Genomic DNA, 22232 nt, shown 5'->3' on the forward strand with positions numbered 1-22232 from the left:
TACAGCACTGACATGGCACACACAAGCGACCTGCATAAAATGAAAGTGTTTAGGTTTGTACAGAATATGTGCTGCAGAAGGAGAGGGAGGACTAGTGCGCTTTAGACAAAAAGGCCTAATGTACACATGCAGGTAATTAAAGCTCTGATTTTCCATGAATCTTGAGGCAACGCCCTGCTTCACTCTCTCTCTCTCAGAGCATCAACACTGTCACACTCACGGGACCCTTCCCAAAGTCCACCTGGACGCTGGCTGTCACAGATTACAGGGTATGGACAAACAACAAAAAAAGTGTATTCACCACCTCTCTGGCGATCAGCTCAAAGTATTTATTGCTGGGATATGTGTGTTTCAACACACTGGAAGGTGCTCCTGATGGAGAACCTTATTTTAATGTGAATATTGATGTTTCTCCTTTATTTATTAATTTATGTAGTGTTTTTGCTGGGGCATTTTCAGGTTGATATGGTTAACTTGAACATGAATGATTGTAGTATTATATCCTGCTGTAAACAGATCCTTTACTGCCCCATCCCCAAACCATCCAACCCCTGTCCCACTCTCCAAAATCCTCCCATTCAACATAAAATAAATTATACTGATAAACAACAGACACTAACTACAGATTTATCCACACACCAACTTAATGAAGAAGTGCATAGGCCTAAATATACATGCATACTAATAATTGATAAAATGTCTCCCTTTTTTGTCTTTACATTCTTTAAATGCCCGAGAGACCTGTACAATACTTGTCCACTTTTAAAACTCTATGAAAGCTTTTTTTTTTAAATGTCTAATAAAACATTTTTGTATTTCTTTTAATTATTTATTTTCGTACATATTTTTTTTCTTGTGAACTATATATTTAATCACATATATCATCATATGTCTGTAAAGCACTTAAACGTTTGAGGTAGTGACCCACACACTCTAAAACTTGTTTTTGATGGCGCTACATAACTTAATGTTTTTATTATTGTTGTTATTCTGCCTCAGCAAACTCATATAAAGGACAAAAAAAAGACATAAATTAATTCATAAATTAAAAAAGCATTGTTGTAATGAAAATGGCAATTTCTGCGTTTTTACATTTCATTTATATGCTTATATCTATAAACTATTATATAGTTTGTGGTGTATCTAATGTTGCTGGCACGTACTATTGGGTGCATTACTGCTCGCAGACTGAAGGGGGCAGCACTACCTCAGGCGGCGCTTTTTCTCAGCTACACAACATCAACTTCCGGGCAGGCGTTTTCAAACAACACTAGCTAGCCGTTACATATTTGTGCTCAGGGAACTAACTTACAGCAAACTTTGCTGCGTTTTGGGTAAGATTTGTTTTTGAAAGCCAATGTATTGCTTTACTTATTATTCCCAGCTCGCATGTGTTTATCGGTAAATGAAATATAAGTATTTAGTTTGGCTGCATTGTTAGGAAAGCGGAAATTCAGCTAGGACAACATGCTAACAGCCGCTCGTCAGATTGCTTTGTTTCATACATTCAAGCTAAGCTAATGCTAGCCGGTTGAGTTTGCTCTTGTTGTTTGCTTTATAGTGAATTGCGTGATGGATGAGCGATGTTTACTTTTAACTTTAGTGAATCGCGTGTTAATCGTACCCAAACCACAGCAAACCGTACATCTTTTTGGTGTTTTTCTAGCTAGCGGGCTAGCCTGTTGTTAAACCAACCAGCGATGTCAGCGAGCTCCAAGAGAAGAAGAGCCACTTCACCCTCCAGCAGTGTGAGTGGAGGGGGTGACCTCGATGATACCTCCTCCTTGACTCCTGGAAGTGGCAGAAAAAGAAGAAGAATCTCCAGTGTTCCTCATGTAGATACGGTAAATGCACTTAATGCATTGTAGGGCTTATGTGCATTAGAGTTTGTAACGTTGTGTTCTAGTCGATCTGATAACAACGACATGTGTGCTCTTACTTTATATGTGTGCATTAGTAAATACGCAGGTATTGGTAATTTGATTACCTGTTCCCTCCAGATCGCTGTATGCCATGAGTTGTTCAACGCTGTCAGGGACCACAAGGATGAACAAGGGAGGCAACTATGTGAGGTCTTCCTAAGGGTACCAAAGAGAAGGTACTGTAACATAAAACACAGAGTAAAGCTCAAAACTGCCGGTGCTGCAAACTTTGTGCGCTTCCAGCGTCATAAACTTCACATGTCATATTGAGATTTATTAGTGTGACTGGTGGGTGGGTTTTGCTGGGCAGCTCATTCAGACATAAGGAGATTACAGTGATGTCTGGTCTCTTGTTCTTTTTCAGGAACCAGCCTGATTATTATGAAGTCGTGTCTCAGCCAATTGATATGACAAAAATTCAGTATAAATTGAAGTCAGAAGATTATACTGATGTGGAGCAGCTTACTGCAGATTTTCAGCTCATGTTCAACAATGCCAAATCATTCTACAAGGTAAGGAGAGACGTACTGGTACAGTATTTCTCTAACTGTAATTTGGTGTAATAGCAAAATTATTTTGTGATGCCATATTTTCAATATTTGTAGTTTAATTTGTGGCCTCTATATTCTAACAGTTCTATTTTCCTTTTCATGGTCAACCATTCAGAGTGACAGTGAGGAATATCAAGCTGCATCCAGGCTGTGGGAGGTATACTTGCAAACAAGGACGGAGTTTGTGCAACCTGGTGATGGAGATGAGGATGATGAAGATGGTGATGATATGATGGATAATCCAGGAATGTCAACTGAAGATGAGGTAAATTGCCTTGCCTGCTTGTTTGATTGTCACTTATGAGATTCACTTATTTGTATAACATAAAAAAAGATTCTTGTATTTTTACAGAATTAAACATGTATTATCAATCTCTTTAAATGTCGCATGTGTTTTTGAATAAAGCTACAGAAGAAATCATTTATTCATATTTACCCTTTAGACCTCAACTGGCAGTTTGAAGGAGGTGTTGGAGCAACTCTTGGAGGCTGTGGTGTCACACGCTGATCCCTCAGGGCGCCTGGTCAGTGAACTGTTCCAGAAATTGCCTTCCAAAGTGGTGAGTGAGTTCTTGAAGAGTCTTTGGACTTCAAATGGTGCCCTCAAAATTTTTCACGTTCTTGACATTTACAGACCTGTTTGTCTTTCCTAGCATTATCCAGACTACTATGCCATTATAAAGGAGCCAATAGATCTGAGAACGATCGCTCAAAGAATACAGGTAGACACTTCCCTTACTGTTTGATTGCTTTGTTGTGCAAAGCAGTCTTTTTAAAATTCACAGATTTCATAACTTTGTGATTTATTTTAACCAGCACTAGTTTAATTAATTAATTTATTTTCATAGATTGGATACTATAAAAGTGTCAATGCTATGGCCAAGGACATTGACCTGATGGCCAAAAATGCCAAAACGTACAATGAACCAGGATCTCAGGTTTTCAAGGTAAACTCTTTTTTTAATTTTAATTATTTTCATTAGATGAACCCCCCCCCAACCCAAAATCTTAACAACCGTTCCTTTTATTTTGTAGGATGCTAACACCATAAAGAAAGTCTTCATCCAGCGAAAGACTGAACTTGAACATGGTGAACCCACTAAATCTAGTCTTCGTATCAGGTATTAAATGACATATGCTTAGTATTAGTGTATTATTTTTTGCCTTAAATACAGTAAATTATTTCCTAATAGAAAACAACATCTTTGGAGGTCTACATGGTGTATGTCTTTTGCCGTTACTGTTCAACAGAAATCGCAGGTCAGGCCAGGGGGATCGACTCTCTGGTGTCAGCGTGGCTCTTCACTATGGCTCAGAGAGTGAGGACGACCCCGTGCTCTCTGGTTAGTATCAGCGCTTTAGGCAGCACAGAAATGTGCCATGTGTTTTTGCTGAAAAAAAAAAAACAGTTTACCATGTAAATGTTGCAGGCTCTGTGTGCTATGACGAGGGGGAGTCAGAGGCTGAGAGTCAGAGTTCTAGTATGGACATGAGCAACCCGATCTTCCAGCTGTATGAAGCTGTGAGGGGTGCCAGGAACAACCAGGGCCAGGTCTTCTCAGAACCTTTTCAGCACCTGCCCTCTCGCAGGGAATATCCAGACTATTATCAGCAGATCAAACAGCCCATCGCTCTGCAGCAGATCAGGTAAGGAAAGATCATTCAGTAGATTCAGCTATCGTGTCAAGAGACAGATTGTTATTCTTACTAGTTACACCTACAGGTGCAACAGATTCACCTTTTTACCAGCAAATAACAGTTTCAAATGGAAATTCAAGTTCTTTTTTTTTTTTGATTTTTAAGGGCAAAGATGAAGAATGGCGAGTATGAAAGTGTGGAACAGATGGAGGCTGATCTTACTCTGATGTTTGAGAATGCAAAGCGCTACAACATGCCTATGTCAAGCATTTACAAACGGGCCTTTAGGCTTCAGCAGATCTTGCAGGTAAGGACATCTGCGCTGTTTTTTAATGTCAGTTTATGCTGGAGGATGTTTTCACTCTAGTTAAGCCAAGAATGAAAGAAATTAGCTATCATTTTAAAACAGACCATGAAGCATCTTGCAGAAATAGCCCAGTGAGTGTAATTGTTTGTTGATCCGTATGTTTGAATAGGCAAAAAAGAGGGAACTCCTGAGGAGAGATGACGAGGATGGAGACAGCATTCTGTCTTCAGATGCAGGGAGCATCAAGAGGAAAAGGTAAACAGGGTTTTCTGTATATCTGTTGCTGTTTCTTTTAAAAATCCATGTTTCTACAGTAGCCCAGAACTGACAAACCAAACACTGGCCTTTCAAGTTTCTTACTTATTTCACAGCCGTAGTTTCTCCTACACTCTTGTGATGGGAGGGTGCAGCATGGACGTTGTAATCTGCAACAACACTAGTAGATGTCACTAAATCCTACACAATGCACCTTTAAACATGAATAATCTGTAGTTTGGTTGCTAACATAGTTCCTGTAGTCTTTGTATCTCAGTATTGCCATCCAAGCTCATTCATATTCTACTTTTGCTTCGTTTTAAGCCACAAGAAAAATGTCAAAAAGAACCGAATGAAAGTCTTGTACGCCGCAGTGACTGAAGCTAGGGAGGTGGGGACCGGTCGTCGTCTTTGTGATCTGTTTATGGTCAAACCATCCAAGAAGGACTACCCTGACTACTATAAGGTCATACTCGAACCGATGGACCTGAAAACCATTGAGCACAACATCCGCAATGAGCGCTACACCACAGAGGAAGCACTCATGGATGAAATGAAGCTGATGTTCCGTAACGCCCGGCATTACAATGAGGAGGGATCTCAGGTAGACATGCAATGTTTATCTGTGCTATTATTGAATGCAAAACAATTGTGGCATGAGCTATATTATTTCAATATTACCAATTTTCCTGTGGTTGACGTAGGTGTATAATGATGCTGATATTCTGGAGAAAATACTCAAGGACAAGCGCAAGGAGTTGGGACCTCCGCCTGAAGAAGATGATGTGGGATCTCCCAAACTGAAACTAAGTGAGTTTAATCATACCAGTGTTTTGTTGCATTTACTAAAAGCCCAAACTCTGCTTAACCCAATTTTATTAAATTTGTTTGTATCAAGGAAAGAGTGGTGTTTCACCAAAGAAGTCCAAATACCTCACCCCTCTACAGCAGAAGTTGAATGAGCTGTACGATGCCGTGCGGAACTTCACTGACCGCCGAGGACGGCGTCTAAGCACAATCTTCCTCCGTCTGCCATCTCGTGCTGAGCTGCCCGACTACTATGCTACCATAAAGAAACCCATGGATATGGAGCGTGTGCGAAGCCATATGGCGGCCAGCCGTTACCAAGACGTTGAAGCCCTGGTGGAGGACTTTGCTCTCATGTTCAACAATGCCTGCATGTACAATGAGCCCGAGTCTCTGATCTATCGGGATGCTCTAGTGTTGCACCGGGTGCTGCTGGAGACCCGTAAACAGCAGGAGGGAGCCGAGGACACCGGACCTCCTGCGGTGGGATCTTTGGTGCGTGAGCTGATCAGGAACCTGTTTGTGTCCGTGCTGGGCCACCAGGATGAAGAGGGCCGGTGCTACAGTGATTCGCTGGCTGAGATTCCTGCTGTGGATCCAGCTGCCCCTGAGAAATCACCACTTAACTTTGATGTTATCAGGATGAACGTGGACCGTGGCCGCTACAGGAGACTGGACGTCTTCCAGGAACACATGTTTGAAGTGCTGGAGAAAGCGAGGAGGCTATACAGGTAGATTAACTTATTTTGAAAAGGCTGTCTGGGGTTATATCAGTGAAATTGTTTACTCTGTTTAGTCTAGGGACAAAAAAAAAGGTGCCTTCAGAATTTTTACTTTTATTCTTATTTGTACTGTTTTCAAACATAATTTGGATAATATGATGTTTTATTATGTTTTATGATTTTCAGTTGGTGGGTTGGGTCCTTATTTCAGCATTTGACATCCTTTACAAGCGCTTGGTGTAAATTTTAAAGTGTGCATAATTATCTAATTTGTGTTAAACTGTTAGACTGGGTTCAATGCAAATTATATTCGTGCAGATAATCACACTGGTTAAACTGTATAAAATTATATACTTAATGCATCCTAAATCTGGGCCCGCTTTCCAACCGCAAGCTAAAACAGACAACCAAAACAACAGTTTTCAGAAAATGTTTACATAATGTCTTTTTTTGAATTTGCAGGACTGACTCAGAGATATTTGAGGATTCAGTGGAACTACAACAGTTTTTCATTAAAATCAGGGATGAGCTATGCAAAAACGGAGAGATTCTGCTGTCCTCTTCACTCAACTACACGTTAAAACACCTGCACAGTGACGTGGAGCAGGAGAAGAGGGAGAAAATTCCCAAAGAGATTGAGGAGGACAAGCAAAAAACAGAGGAAGAGGAGGAGGAAAGCAAAGGTTTGTGTGAGCTTTTGGAAATACACAGGTGTGAAGAATACGTTCAAATTCTTATGTGGTATTCATTTGAGATCTTTCTATATAGAAGGTGAGAAAGTTGAAGACCTGCCAGGAGAGGCATGGCAGTCTGAGTCGGAGACAGAGCGTGTGTACAGTCAGGACTGCAGCTTTGAAAACAGGACATACCATGTGGGGGACTTTGTCTATGTGGAACCATCAGAGCCAAAACTGAAGCCACACATCGTCTGTATTGAACGCCTGTGGGAGGATGAAGCAGGTAACACTCATCACTTTTTTGGCAACTTGAATGGAAACCAAACTTCATATATCAGTATACATACAGTGCTTTAAACATGCTGCCAACAGTAAATGTTTTACCTTTTATGATACACCCCAGTAAAAATAGGCAGAATTATAAGAATGAACCTTAAACTGCTTGTAGATAATGTTTTTTTTTCTATTACTTGCACTGCTATTTTCTTGTATTGAATATTTGCTAATATGTGCATGTCTTGGCTTGTGTGTGAAGGTGAGAAGTGGCTCTATGGCTGCTGGTTTTACAGGCCCAGTGAAACCTTCCACCTGGCAACACGCAAGTTTCTGGAAAAGGAGGTCTTCAAGAGTGACTACTATAACAAAGTGTCTATCACTAAAGTTCTGGGCAAATGTGTGGTCATGTTTGTGAAGGTAAGAACTCAACCTCAACCGTATTTACAAAATAGTTTTAATTTAACACAAGGATCTGTTCACATAATCGTTGCTTTTTGATGGTACCATAGGATTATTTCAAAATGCAACCTGAAGGCTACAGAGCCGAGGATGTGTACGTCTGCGAATCCCGCTACACTGCCAGAAACAAGTGGTTCAAGAAGATCAAGATATGGGCTATGCCTGTCAGCTCTGTGAAACTGGTCCCCCGCGAGGTACCGCTGCCTGTTGTCCGTGTTGCTTCCATGTTTGCCAAGCCTGACCTGGACAAACCGACAATTTCATATACAGACAGTGGCAGTTTTGTGGACAAGGTAAGGAGACACAGTATTTTCAAGGGTTTTGACATGGCAATGGATAATTTCTTGTAGAGTATTTATTTATTTGTTTGTTTTCATTTCCAATCCAAAAATAACATGCATTATGTCGTTGATAAGGAATTTACTCTAAATACGGTCTAGTTTCTCTGAGCTGCTTACAATCCTGTGTAAGCCTTTTAATTGTACTTTTATGGAAACTGGGTCAATCAAGGACACAACAAAGACAAATTATAGGCACAGATAAAGGGGTGACAAGACTTGAATATTGACCAACCTTTGGCATAATCCCAAAGGGCCTCCAGAATCCCAACACTAGCCCTCTAGTTAGATTCAGTTTAGGAGTCAAGGTCTAAATGAAAAAGTATATTGTGGCCTAGCAAGAACACTCAGTTGGCCTCGACTATAGGGGATTAATTAACTCTCAAAGTGGTTGCAGGCATGTCTTGACAAGGATTAGCTGGGTAGCAGAGGAGTAGTTAGTTCCAAGTATTAAAGTTTGTTTGTCTCAATATAAACAAACAGCTGAGTCCTCTGTGTGTGCAAATGTATTCATTTAGGAGAGAGAGGATGTCCCTATGGAGATGAGCGGAGCTGAGCCTGGCTGTCAATACTACGAACAGTTACAGTACAACAACATGTGGTTTAAAGTGGGAGACTGTGTTTACATTCAGTCACATGGTCTGTCAAAGCCCAGAGTTGCCAGGTGGGTAAAAGTATATTTTGCTCTCTTGTGTAAGAGAGCCTCCTGTTTAAATGGAAGCTCATGTGACATTAATGCTATTATTCAGTTATTTAATATTGCTCACATGTCTTCCTTATCTGGGCTGCAGGATAGAGAAGCTGTGGGTGCAGAATGGAACTGCTTTATTCTTCGGGCCCATCTTCATTCATCCTGAAGAAACCGAGCACGAACCCACAAAGATGTTCTACAAGAGAGAAGTGTTTCTGAGCCATCTGGAGGAAACCTTACCCATGACCTGTGTCATAGGTACTGTTTTGTTAACTTGTGTGCACACATCACAGTGAGCCAGTACATCTGTCATGTGACACACTTAAAGTTACAATTTTTACATACAAGGCTTGTGTGAAAGATTTTAAAAGTTAATCATCAACAGTCTTCACAAACAAGTTGTATCCTTCCTGTCTGCTCTTCAGGAAAATGCATGGTGTCCTCCTTTAAGGACTACCTGTCATGCAGACCTACTGAGGTTTCAGAAGATGACATCCTGCTGTGCGAGAGCCGCTACATTGACTCAGAGAAGCAGATGAAAAAGTTCAAGGGGCTGAAACGCTTCTCATACTCTTCCAAAGTGGTGGAGGATGAGATCCTCTATTTCAGGTTGGTCAGTCAAGCAGAGCACCGATTCTGATTCAAAAGTTACGGTTTCTTACCCAGTCTGAATTTTTGTTTTGTTGTCTCTTGTGCTGGTATCTTGTGTAGGAAATTGATAGTACCACAGAAGGAAGCATCACCTTTTTTGGACAAGAAGATAAATGAGCTTGAAGTTAAATTGGCAGACATTGAGGATGCAGATGATGATATGGAAGATATGGATGACGAGGAGGAAGCTCCAGAGACGCCTTCTATGCCTCAGATGCAAACCCCCCTTGCAAGTGATATGGATATCATGCCATACACACCTTCTCAGGTACCCATACACCTCCAAAGACCTTAACCCACAAAGCCCAAAACTCTTGTCCAAAGGCTTCAAACCCCTGCTGCTAATACTAAAATGAACACACAACCTGTTTGTTTTGTTTTCTTGAAGTCCACTCCTAAGGTGAAGGGCTTATCAAAGAAGGAAGGGGCCAAGAGGAAGATGAACATGAGTGGCTATATCTTGTTCAGCAGTGAAATGCGAGCCGTCATCAAAGCTCGACACCCGGACTTCTCCTTCGGGGAGCTGAGTCGACTCGTGGGCACTGAGTGGAGGAACCTCGAGTCTTCCAAGAAAGTAGAGTATGAAGGTGAGAAGAATACATTTGTGGGTATGAAACTTCTCTGATGTGAACTGAAGTAAGACAGAAATGATTTGTTTCTTTCAGAACGTGCAGCTAAAATAGTGGAGCAACAAGATCGTGAGAGACCACCCCAGAAGCAAGCGTCCCCTAGAGCAGGTACCCCCGTAGGCGCACTGATGGGGGTGGTGCCTTCGCCTAGCACTATGGGAATGATAAACCAGACCATGTCACCTGTGTCAGGTAACCCCTTTCAGAGGCAGCACGAGTGTTTGACAACAAGGCAGCAGGGATATGAGGCTGGACTGTTAACCGTAATCTTCTAATATATTTATCTCAAAACTACATTCTTAAAGCATAATTTTTTCTTCTTTTGCTGCTGTTTCACATTGTTTATAGTTGTTATTATCACTAGCTTCATATCTGAAACTGCATGACATTGACTGCATGATTTACTTTTAACCATAAATAACTTTTTAAAAATGTCATTTAATATTTATGCTCGTTTTGCCTGCTAACATTCTCAGACCCATTTGTATTGTCTGCCCCTTTCGCACACTGAACCTTTAACATCACCAGTGGTTTTCATTATCCACACATTAGTCTCTAATATAGAAAACATCATTGTCAAGTCTCCTATCATATTGCATGACTGTCTGGGATAGAAATGTTTGTTGTTGTTTTTAGTCAGCACAACTGAACCAAAAGAAAAAGCATACCAACGAATAGGGTCATTCTATATTTTCAGTGTTTCCTCAAATTACTGATTTAAATCATATCTACAATCCTATCACAGTTTATATGGTTAGCATTGTGGCAATGCAAAACCATTACAAAATTGTAACATCTGTTCACTCTAGAGTTGTAGTTACACATTTGTAGACGTCTAACTAGTCCTGAGCAAAGATAGAAAACTGACTCAGTCACTGAAAATCACCAGAACATTTATGGCTTAAGGTGCATGTGTGAAAGGGGCCACTGTGTGCAGTAGTAGTGCATGTTGTTTTAGAGTCAGCTGCATGTCACTTATGCATGGATATGTTGTCCTCTGCTCGCCCTCTTCCCAAAGGCATGATGGGAGCTTACGGCCCACCTTACATGCAGGGCCCCCATGAGGGTTTGTTGAGTGTGGCCCCAATGCCACCTCACCCTGCAGGGGGGCCCCACCTGCCTCATCACCATCTCCAGCAAGGTATGCCTGGGTACCCTGGCATGCTTCATCAGGGTAAGGGCCACTGTCCTAGCCACACCTGCTCGGTTCTCCCTAAAAACTTGGAATCTCACCTGAGGGGGGTGCTTGCTGACTCGTTGGCTCGTTTTGGGTCGTCTCGTCACTTTTTGGATAAGTTAGCAAAAATGTAACCTGAAAAGTTGTTTATTAACCTAATCTTTGCCGTAACCCCAAGATTAAGCCTACAGGAGACCTCATGTCTAATTGTCACTTCAAAACAAAGATGATCTTTTAAATTTAAATACATTTATGAAGATGCACTGGTAATGCTGCAACTGAAACTTGACTTCCCTGTAGATTCCTGAGTTTTACTTTACTGCTTGATATAATCTCAAACTGACTATATTTACAACTAAATAGTGCTGATATATACTGACATTTATATGGGCTAAATTGTGTTTAAGCACAAAAATCTACTTTCTGATTCATTTCTGATATCAATGTAGTATCTTACATCAATAGATTCTCAGCACAAACAGGCTTACAAGGCAGACATGGTTATTTTCATTTTACAACACACAGGGCTGTATAATGAAATTCAGGTTGTAGTTCCCTTTAGGCTATGTATGGAAACAAGGGAATGCATATACATAAATTACAGTAAAATTACAAGATAAGTCATAAAATTATTATTTTGAATGATGAAATGCAGAAGATTAATTTTGTACTCGCGCAGCCTGAGGGAAGAAGCTGTCCTTAAGTCTGGTGGTATGGCAGCAGAAGCTTCTGTACTTCTTTCAAGATTACAGTGGGGTGAACAGGCTGTAGCTCGAGTGGGTGCTGTCTTTTAGTATCCGTTGGGCACAGCACAGGCACCACACCTCACCAATATCACTGATTGTGGGTAGTTGAGCTGTTGAGTTGTGATAATATAGAATTTTTGTTATGCATTCTTACAAAGGCGCACACAAGTTACATGATGGAGCCTACAATGATTATTATTAATAATTATTATAATATTACTTTATTAAAATTCATACAATAATTAACTGACCCTCCATTGTGGAAAATATGATCATGAACGTACAATCGGAATACGGGTTGAGACAGTCACGAGCTCACCGAAGCGTGCACTGCTGCGTCCTGCAAAATCACGCCCATCCAGGTGAAATGCCAAGTTTTTAGGGAGTTCCACACCTGCTCAGTCACATCCAGTCGTGTCTCTCCTGCTGTAGGGGTTAACCTGGTCCACAGGCTGCACAGCCTGATGTACTCACAGAGCAGTCAAAGCTCTCTGGTCTCCAACAACTTCTCTCCGACAGCGTATACTCACAGGCCACACCTAAAATATACAACACACATACACATTTACAGATATAATGCATGTGAAAACGAACCCAATGACTAATGTTCAACTGATATTCGAAAACTAACATTTCCACAAGTCTTTGGAAAACATTGTTGTAGGTCTAAACATAAAGTAAACCAGCAAGAGTTTACCACAGTTACTAAATGCATAAACAAATATTTTCATTAACAGGTATGATGGGTGCTGGGATGAACGGCATGGCAGGAAGTCCTGCATCAGGAAACTTTATGCAACAGGTGAGCCCAATGTCAGAAAATAGTTCTGAGTTTCAACTTTATATAATGTTCTGTTTCTGTTTATACATATTGATTCATTGATTGATTGATTGATTGATTGATTGATAATTTAGTTCCATACATAGTTTATCATCACTGGCATTCTGCTTCAGTCTTTCAGCTGCTTTTTTCAGTAATGGACTGTTACGTTTAAAAAACAAAATCCTCATGGCTTTTATTATACATAACATATAACTTTATTATATATATTGTGTTATTTTTTTCAAATTGAGTATTCCACATATTATGCCCGTACTAAAAAGTAGATTGTCATTATTCGATTTTAGCCTGGGATGTTCAGCCCAGGACCACATGCTCCTCCACCATATCCGGGGCAGGGCCAGCCCTCGCACCTGCAGCCCACCACTCCCATGTTTGTAGCTCCACCACCAAAGACCCAGAGGGTGCTTCACTCAGAGGCCTACCTGAAGTACATTGAGGGCTTGAATGCAGAGTCTACCACTGTCAGCAAATGGGAACAAACGCTCAAAGGTGGGTCTTCTACTCTTTTCTTTTCATTTGGGCTGTGTGTGTTACTACCTTCTAATGTTATTGAGATGCTAAATTCATATTAGAACTAGTTTTATGTCAAGACACAATGTTTGCTGTCGCTGGATATGTGATTATTTTTTATATTTTAATAAACCTTCTCTCATGTACTGTTCTATATATCTATATATCTATATATATATATATATATATATATGTATATGTAAAAAAAAAATGCTTTAATTTTCTTATTATAACTTGTGATCTTTATAGTGCATTGATCAGCCCAAGTGCCTTCTCTTATTTGTGTGTGCTTTTGATAAAGAGAGAAACATAATTCTGCTAACAAAATTTAACATCATTCGCCCTTTAAATACTTTAATCAAAAACCTTGTTGCCATTTTAGCTCAAAGGCGTGATGCTCACCTGACCAAAGAGCAGGAGAGCCGGCTGCCAGCTCACTGGCTGAAGAGCAAAGGAGCCCACACCACCATGGCGGATGCACTGTGGCGCCTGCGCGACCTGATGCTGAGAGACTCTCTGAACATCTGTCAGGCACACAACCTGTAACCTGTTGGACACTAACCACTATAACCAGCTCACTCACTGCTCTTATCTTCAAGCTATGGAGTTTAGAGAGGAATATAGACCATAGAAGCAATATTTTTTAGTGAATCATGATCAATTTTATATTTATTAGCTAACTTGATGAGCTTGATAGCTATTTCTGTGTGCATTTTCATTTTTTTACAGACCGGATTAATTGTGCTGCAAAACCAGTGTTTTTTTGGCTTATTAATACTACCAAAATAAAATTCAGAATATCCTGTTTTTCCTGTGTTTGTTTTTCGTCCTCAGCAAGCATTAATGTTGTGCATTCCCAGGTGCATTCATGATAATAAGACAACGTTATGAACAGAGCCCTTAAGATATCTCTGGTTGTAAATCTTCACTATCCACTAAATGTTGCATTATTTTGGAAGTACTTCCTCTCTGTCGACGTCACTTCCTGAAGAGAGAACCAAGAGAGGGCCATTCTCTTTAGTGTTTGCCTTGTTTTCCCAATGTACATCTCCTCACAGCCCGCATTTTGACATAAAAATAACATAGACTGACCCTTGAAACTGGCCAGTAACAAAAGCAAACGATAGTAAATCAACGTGTGCTATGGAATAACTAAAAACTGAACCAAAGGGACGACGAGGTGAGGTTTATTTTGTGCATTTACTTATCGAGGGTCGGGGTAAGCTAGCTAGCAATTTCACCGGCTCTTCCCAGACTCGGTAGGAATTAACCTTAATATGCGCAAATAAACCAGTGTCAGGTAATGCTGCAAGTGACCTGTGAGTGTATCTTCCCGAAGATACCATTGCTACTGTAATTTATGTGTTCAGGTTCATTTTTTACAGAGGTTGCCTTATTATGTCCATCCTTGCCACTGTAGCATGTGAGCTAGTTTGCTAACGTGGTCCTATGGGAAAGCTCCTATAGCTCCTTACCCGGCGGCCTGATTTCATTTATAGCTAGTTAACGTCCTACTGACAGTAATGTATTTTCTTAACACACAGGTGGTCAAATCAATAGGTGATACACAAGTCCAATGATGTGAGAGACATTGTTGTTTATGCATATTTGCAAGCGGTTGAAGCTCCATATTTGCAAGCGGTTGAAGCTCCGTATTTGCAACAACCACCTTGCTGGCCGGTTATTCTTTCAAACTAACCCACGTTTAAGATGACATATTAATTAACACGTTAGTTAATTTTGTGCCGGCAACATTTAGTAGCATGAGAGACATGTTAAATACAGTGCATGGGCATTTTAGTTGTGTTAAATCACAGTTAGCGAAGGCTGCAAGGGCCTCACAACACCCAGTCTGTGAGCGACACCTCCCCAACCGTGCACCTTCAATGAGAGCAAAATTAAAAACAAAACAAAATGTCAAGTTTTTTTTGTTTTTTTTTCGTTCAGCACTGCAGCATACTGCATTGTCAACTAGCGTAGTAATGTTGGTGAGGAAACAATTTAAACCAAGCTAACAGTGGCTGTTAGTGTAGCTCTTTCAACACGTCTCATGCAGTATTGTTCATGCATCCCAGCTGGTTACATTGTGTGGTGGGCTGTGACTGATCAATAATGTTGACATAGTGGGTGTTGTCTTGTGTTGAGACCCCACATAACTCACTACATATGGTGTGCATTTCTACGTGCTAAATATGTAGTATTTTGAGACCTTCATAAATGCTGTTGATGCATCATTAAATACACATTTGTAAAGAGCAGTTGTCATCTTATCCTGCACTGTTATCAAATGAATTAGACATTTTGTGTGTGTAAAAACTCACAGTGAAACTAATAACTTCATAATTATGTTTCTCACATACTTTATCTTATTGAAATATCATCATGTGGAATTTTATTTATTTTTTTTACAAGGGCTACGGAAAGAAATATACTGTATTTACATGGGCCTGTTTTCAGTTGAACAATCATTTAATTGTATTATTCAAAGTTTTAAAGATGCAAAATAAGTAATCTGTTTGAAGTTGAATATGTGAGGCTCAGCCGTTAGCAGTGTAGCCTCACAGCAAGAAGGGGCTGTTTGCAGACCTGATCCAGCCAGCTGAGGCCTTTCTGTGTAGAATTTGCCTGTTGTAAGTCTGAGTAGATCTCTGTATGGGTTTACGCGCACAATCCAAACACATGCAGGTTGAGTGAATTGGACACTAAATTGTACATAGATGTGAATGCCGCCTGTCCAGGGAGCACTGTTTGACTTGCCCATTGAGGTTGATGGTTCCAGTATCTGACAGTGACATTTTTAGATTAGATTAATTGAATATGATATAATTTCTTAATATGTCGGAATGGGCACATCCTAGTTACTTATCTTATATCCTCACTTTCCAGGCAGAGCATACATTCAGACCTCCTCAATTAACAGTTCCTCCCACTTTGGCATTCACCATTGCTGCACTACTAAGTTCTTATCCTGACCTCTACGATTGACTAAGCTAGACCAACGAGGATGTCCCAGCTCCAGTTTCAGTGTCCGGCTAGCCCCATGCCTGCTGCTTCTGCCCCACTTCAGCTGGGGCAACCACAGCCTGGCTACAGTATCCCTTGTGCCTCAGGCACCCTACCCTCGGAGAGCGCCAGCCAGCCAATCAGGAGCTCCGCTCTCCCCGCGGGCTCAGCCACCCCCTACAGTACCACCACAGGTTTGTTTTATTTATTTGTTTGATGAAAAAACTTATTTTTCATTGCTGCCATTAGATTGATATTGGCTTTTTCTTTTTTCCTATTTTTTTTCCTTAAAGGATTTTGCAAAAGCATACTATGTGTATTTGTTAGATTCACATCTTGTATGTCAAACTTCTCCTCCCATATTGTACTGTGTAAAAGTTTCTGTACGTTACAGTTGCTGCATTTGGAATATTTAGGATTTTATGCTTCTATTTTTGTGTATTTGCTGACCGACATTGGGACTAGGTACAGCCATTTGTTTTTGTGTTCATGATCATGTCTGTTTGGTTAATTGTAAGTATTTTAGATCAAATTTTTGTTTCATCACAGTATCTAACATGGCAAACCCTAAAGAGAAGACCCCTATGTGTTTGGTGAATGAGTTAGCCCGTTTCAACAAGATCCAACCTGAGTATAAGCTGCTTTGTGAGCAAGGACCAGCTCACTCCAAGGTACTTTGATAGTCATTTTTACAGACAAACCAACCATGTAATTTCATTTATGCTGTTGTCTTCTTTTGTTCATGCTAGTGATGGAAAATCTATTGTATTTCTTCTGTTAGATTTTCTCAGTTAGACTCACACTGGGAGATCAGCACTGGGAGGCAGAGGGGACCAGCATCAAGAAAGCCCAGCATTCTGCTGCTGCATCTGCCCTCACTGAGACGACACTTCCTAAGCCCACCGTGAGAACGCCCCGTAACACAGGCAAGAACCCAGGTGGGCTCTACCCACTGGCTCTATTGTAGTGTCTTTCTAATGCTTGGTAACGCTTTACAGAAAAGAGTTTGCTTTTATATGTTTGCTTCTATATCCTTGCAGCAGATGGCATGACACACACCATGGAGTTAAATGCACTATGTATGAAGCTTGGAAAAAAGCCTATGTATAAACCCGTCGACCCGTACCCGGCGATGAGACCACCAAATTTCAACTACAATGTCCGGGCTCCAGGACCTTACCAGCGCTCTATGCAACAGTGAGTTTCTTTCTATAGGAAATGAGAAAAGAGGTCATTCTTCCAATTTTGAACAATTTCATGAAGTTTATTTTTGAATGGAAAAAAAGTGTTGCATTAACTTTTTTTCATCTCCAGATACTACTACCCATTTCCTCCAGTGGGACCAATGTTATACCACATGGAGCTTTCCATCGGAGGCCAGCAGTTTACTGGGAAGGGACGCACGCGGCAGCTAGCCAAACATGACGCTGCTGCCAAGGCCCTGAAAGTACTGCACAAGGAGCCAATATTGCAACAGTTGCCAGTGGTGAGCAAAGAAACACTCAGGATGTAATAGTGCTAAAAAAGCCTTTGTGCAATTTTATTCAGACTTATTGCTTTTCTGTCTTTAATATGCTTTCTGTTCTTGACAGATGAATGGAGAGCCCGAGGAAGAGAACCTCAACAAATCAGAAATCAGTCAAGTGTTTGAAATTGCACTTAAACGCAATTTGCCTGTCAACTTTGAGGTGATTTTTACATTTCTTTTTATAAATGTTAAACCAGTTCAGCGATGTGTAGACAACATGTACGACTTGGCCAAGTTTCTTATCCAGTTTAATAATAGAAAATGAATGCTCCTCCTCATGATTTATCACTTTTGTTCTCCAGGTTTTAAAGGAAGAAGGCCCTCCTCACATGAAGAGTTTTGTAGTGTGTGTTACAGTCGGGGAATTCACAGGAGAGGGCGAGGGAAAGAGTAAAAAGATTGCCAAGAAGCTGGCAGCAGCAGCGGTGCTAGGGGAGTTGAAGAAGCTACCCCATATACCCAGTGTGGAAAAGACGCTGCCACGCATCAAAAAGAAAACCAAATCCATCATCAAGGTAATGTAACCAATGAACTGGAATAAGCATCATCAGACCTAAAGACTCTACATTAAGTGATGATTAACCTATCACACCAACAGCTGCAGACCAGCCCGGAATATGGTCAGGGGATGAATCCCATCAGCCGCCTGGCCCAGATCCAGCAGGCCAAGAAGGAGAAAGAACCAGAGTACAACATGGTGACAGAGAGAGGTCTACCTCGGCGCAGGGAGTTTGTCATGCAGGTGATTTGACAGCAACTGAAGCATGCCGGTAGCAGAACATCTGTCTCTGTCTCCTCGACCTTTGCTTGTTAATTTCTCACGCGTTCAGTTCTTTGATGCATGTTTTCTGGTACAGGTGACGGTGTGTGGCCAGTATGCAGAGGGAATGGGACCTAGTAAGAAGGTGGCCAAGAGGAACGCAGCAGAGAAAATGCTGGAGCTCTTGGGATATAAAGTGCCTCAGCCTCAGCCCCCTAAACCGGCACTCAAAACTGATGAAAAGGTACTGCTACACCGTTATCAAGCAAATCTTGTAAACACAGCTGACAAAGAACCTTAATTTCTTCATGTACATATTGTTTTGTAATATTTAGACACCAGTGAAAAAACCTGGTGATGGGCGTAAAGTGACCTTCTTTGAACCTGGATCTGTAGAGGATGTGGCATTGGGTGAGTGTCAGTAGAAATACTTGACTGGTGTATTTGGCAGTGCTTATATTGTATTATTTCTTACATTCTTTCTGTTGTGCTTACATGTCCTTTACAAATGTGCTTTTCCTTTTGAAGGTTCCAAGGATGAGGACTTCCGCCTGCCTTACCTGAGCCACCAGCAGCTGCCTGCAGGTATCCTGCCCATGGTCCCTGAGGTGGCTCAAGCAGTGGGGGCCTGCCAAGGATCCCAGGCCAAGGACTACAATCGAGTTATGCCCAACCCAGGAAAGGCCACAATCACTGCCATGATTGCCAACGAGCTGCTTTACGCGGGGACATCCCTGACTGCTGAAACTATCCTAAAGAACAAAAATAACATGAACCAACTTCCCCACGGACCTCTCACCAGGCCTTCAGAACAGCTTAGCTACCTTGCATCTGTGCAGGGCCTACAGGTAATGTGACATTATGTTCTGCTTTGGTGAACTCAGTAAGGCCATTAGTGTGCATGCATTTGACTTTGACTGAAATTGGTACAAATTAATTGAAATATTTTTATTTGCTGACAGGTGGAATACAAAGATTTTCCTAAAAACAATAAGAATGAGTTTGTGTCACTGATTAACTGCTCCGCCCAGCCACCACTCATCAGTCATGGGATTGGGAAAGATGTAGAATCCTGTCATGATATGGTGAGTTTTAAAAAAAAAAAAAAAAAAACATTATCCCTACAGTTTACTCCTTAACAGCCTTATGTCTAGAATGTATCTGTCAAAACGTTCAATGCGAGGAATCTCATTGTGTGCGAGCTACATAAGCTATGAGAGAACACCGTTGCAGCCAAAAACTCACCACAAATTAGAAATGTGGGAGTATTGGGATGCCTCAGAAAGGGCCAGGCACTCGTTGATAAAGGGAAATTAAGGATAGCAAGTGTCTATCAGTGGATCAAACACATGTAAGCTTCTACACTCCCAGCATGTTGCAGGTTACTAACAAAGTTGAAACATGTTTAGCTTGGTGACAAGGTGTTTAAGGATGAGTCTGGCAGTCTGGTTGCTGATTACAACCCCCTTGCCTCACCCTCCCATTCCAAGCCTATAGGAGAAACTACAGTGGCTGCAAAAGGCTGACATGTGATGTCCTAACACCGTTACAAAGATGCAACAAAAGGCCAGTTGTTCCCTAAATGAGAGTTGTACGTTGGCTGCTTTCTGGACACCCATTGCATTTTTAAGCTACCAAGACAATGAGGCTTTATTTTGCTTAGTTGTACTAAATTGAGTATCAGTTGCCTCTTACAAATGGTCACTGCAGTAACTACTGTACTATACTGGTCTTCACCTCTACAGGCTGCACTGAATATATTGAAGTTGCTGTCAGATTTGGACCAGCAGTCAAATGAAAGGACAGGAAATGGACCAGTCTCTCGGTAAGCTATGACACGCACTGTCTCTGTGCTTACTTATAGCTGCATTTACATTAAGCCTTTCATTCTATTATAGTAAAAATTAGTAATTACTTAGTGATGCTTTATGTAAACACCTCAGTCAGCATACAATGGCTTTTGTTGTTTGTCGTTTAGCAGTGCTCTCTATCTATTTTGTTAATAAATTTTTGGAACGTAAACAGAAGGCTCAGTGCTCAGCACTGCAGTAAGCTAGTGACCGTTTCAAGTAGGGCAGGACCTTAAACATCTCCAATTTTTTCACACCACACCTGATATTGGATTTTAATCAATAATTGTATGTTTTTTTGTTTTTTTTAAACAAACACCATAAGAACAACATAAGAAAAAAGACACCATATCTTTGCAGATGTTAAATGCCACCGCATCTGTAATATGTTATCATTGGGACCCCATCTTCTCATATGGGATACTATGTGGAAAATGATTCTACACATTCTTTGTAGATAAGTGACTTGAGTAGATTGGGATTGTTTTACAGTGTCCTTAGCAGCTGTATAACAGCATTATATAACATTATAACATTGGTAGTTTAAATCTTGATTTTATGATTCAGCTGTTGTTTTTTTCCGTTTTAAATAAAAATGAACCAATTTGATGTAAATACTCCCATGGGATTGGTAAATTAAATTGAATACATTCAGATTGACGTAAACGCAGCCATCAAAGGAATATTTTGGAGCTGATTAAATGTCGACAGTGACACTGTATGTGACTTATTTTCCACAGGTGTGGCAAGCAGGACATCGAAAGTGACTTGCACCTCAAACAGGCTAACTCAAGCACATTGGCACAGACCCTGGATGGCACTGTTTAGACGATCAGGTTTGGTTGTCTGTAAAAGCACTAGAGAAAACTCTGACACTGTGTTCCTAGTCAGTTTTAGAAGGCTACAGGAAGCTTTGGGCTACTGTAGGCCCCAACCCATCACTGTTCATATTCATTGTTCCAAAATGTTCACAGTTAAACAAGATTGATAGGAAAAAATAGTTTCTTCCCCTTGATGTTGTTTAATTGTACACATTATTTATTTTGTTGCATTGTAGAAAAAGTAGCTGCATCCTAGTCAATGAGTTGGGGGTTTACTTGGTGAAAAAAAAGATGAAGCGATTTAACTGTGAACTGTGTTTTGTTTTGCCTTAGAACCTGTTTCCTCTCTGTGAGACCTTTTTGTTTTTAAGTCTTTTACGTTTTATGCCCCCGCTGATGTAGTTCCTAAAACTAGATCTTGTAAAGGTTGGAACCTCATCTTTGTCTAGGGTGCAGCTGGCGAACCTCTGTTGATTTTCCTAGAGTGCTTTAACCAGTGTTATCGACATTACCATGTAGGGCTGGGAAGAATTTCTGACTTAATGTAGCGTGTGATGTAATGTGACGTGTCTGCTGTGTGTGGCAGGGACGTTTCCCTGTTGCGTCAGTTTCCCTGATACTCCCTTCTTCCTCCCTTGTGTCCACCTTCTTTTCTCTCTCCGCTCCCCATGGTAATTAAACTTAACGTGCTTACCAGCACAAAACAAAGACTTGTGTCATCTTGTCTTTTTCTTTACCTGTCGGTAGCAGAATATATAACTAAAAATGTTCATGTTAGTTAGGGCTGTGCAGTAAGAATTTATTTTATACATAGATTTCTGATTAGGACAGTTTGACAGTATTGATTGGACTGAATCGTTATGATGATTTAAAATGTTGTTTTATATACATTTGCCATAGATACTGCTCAAACACCGCATAGCTCTAGGGTCCAATGCAGGCTTGAGTATCGTTTTAAATTTGATCAATTCTGATAGTGATTATGCTTATCTAGTCCAGGCTCTGATACCGAAAATAAATTGAAATGTTGAAGATAAAAAGCATAAAAGCCAAAATCTATAAAATGTAAA

The 22232-nt window shown here is 40.7% G+C and overlaps 2 protein-coding genes across 10 annotated transcripts; both read left to right on the forward strand.

Moving 5' to 3' along the window:
- Positions 1-1233: 1233 nt before the first annotated feature.
- On the forward strand, positions 1234-14007 carry pbrm1l (polybromo 1, like). 5 transcript variants are annotated; one of them, XM_051415737.1, is made up of 30 exons: positions 1234-1334; positions 1667-1844; positions 2001-2098; positions 2287-2434; positions 2589-2738; positions 2917-3033; positions 3127-3195; positions 3322-3420; positions 3509-3594; positions 3725-3816; positions 3904-4120; positions 4277-4418; positions 4588-4673; positions 4998-5277; positions 5378-5483; positions 5572-6211; positions 6665-6885; positions 6971-7162; positions 7415-7572; positions 7665-7907; positions 8471-8616; positions 8744-8901; positions 9069-9252; positions 9355-9562; positions 9683-9881; positions 9960-10115; positions 10942-11097; positions 12584-12648; positions 12975-13179; positions 13583-14007. In XM_051415737.1, the coding sequence occupies exons 2-30, from the start codon at positions 1701-1703 to the stop codon at positions 13744-13746; spliced, it is 4929 nt and encodes a 1642-aa protein (XP_051271697.1). In that variant the 5' UTR covers positions 1234-1334; positions 1667-1700; the 3' UTR covers positions 13747-14007. The 5 variants fall into 5 exon arrangements, with proteins under 5 accessions (XP_051271697.1, XP_051271699.1, XP_051271698.1 ...); XM_051415739.1 differs by having other exon boundaries at positions 10942-11064; XM_051415738.1 differs by having other exon boundaries at positions 6974-7162.
- A 179-nt stretch (positions 14008-14186) lies between these two features.
- On the forward strand, positions 14187-21870 carry stau1 (staufen double-stranded RNA binding protein 1). Of its 5 annotated transcripts, none has more exons than XM_051415460.1 (15): positions 14187-14380; positions 16087-16397; positions 16753-16874; positions 16985-17141; positions 17244-17400; positions 17518-17689; positions 17796-17891; positions 18034-18246; positions 18330-18473; positions 18589-18735; positions 18827-18902; positions 19020-19339; positions 19454-19576; positions 20237-20316; positions 21082-21870. In XM_051415460.1, the coding sequence occupies exons 2-15, from the start codon at positions 16205-16207 to the stop codon at positions 21167-21169; spliced, it is 2088 nt and encodes a 695-aa protein (XP_051271420.1). In that variant the 5' UTR covers positions 14187-14380; positions 16087-16204; the 3' UTR covers positions 21170-21870. The 5 variants fall into 5 exon arrangements, with proteins under 5 accessions (XP_051271420.1, XP_051271422.1, XP_051271424.1 ...); XM_051415462.1 differs by having other exon boundaries at positions 17247-17400; XM_051415464.1 differs by having other exon boundaries at positions 16985-17129; positions 17247-17400.
- Positions 21871-22232: the final 362 nt, after the last annotated feature.

The sequence above is a fragment of the Dicentrarchus labrax genome, unplaced genomic scaffold, assembly GCF_905237075.1.
Source record: "Dicentrarchus labrax unplaced genomic scaffold, dlabrax2021, whole genome shotgun sequence".
NCBI lineage: Eukaryota > Metazoa > Chordata > Actinopteri > Moronidae > Dicentrarchus > Dicentrarchus labrax.

Bases quoted from the DNA above. Each gene is read 5' to 3' on its own strand.
- stau1 (XM_051415460.1), top strand. From the start codon at position 16,205: ATGTCCCAGCTCCAGTTTCAGTGTCCGGCTAGCCCCATGCCTGCTGCT. The intron at 17,401-17,517 runs GTGAGTTTCTTT...TTTCATCTCCAG, and splicing joins TACCAGCGCTCTATGCAACA to ATACTACTACCCATTTCCTC. The intron at 20,317-21,081 runs GTAAGCTATGAC...TATTTTCCACAG, and splicing joins GGAAATGGACCAGTCTCTCG to GTGTGGCAAGCAGGACATCG.
- pbrm1l (XM_051415737.1), top strand. From the start codon at position 1,701: ATGTCAGCGAGCTCCAAGAGAAGAAGAGCCACTTCACCCTCCAGCAGT. The intron at 5,278-5,377 runs GTAGACATGCAA...TGGTTGACGTAG, and splicing joins ACAATGAGGAGGGATCTCAG to GTGTATAATGATGCTGATAT. The intron at 7,573-7,664 runs GTAAGAACTCAA...ATGGTACCATAG, and splicing joins GTGTGGTCATGTTTGTGAAG to GATTATTTCAAAATGCAACC.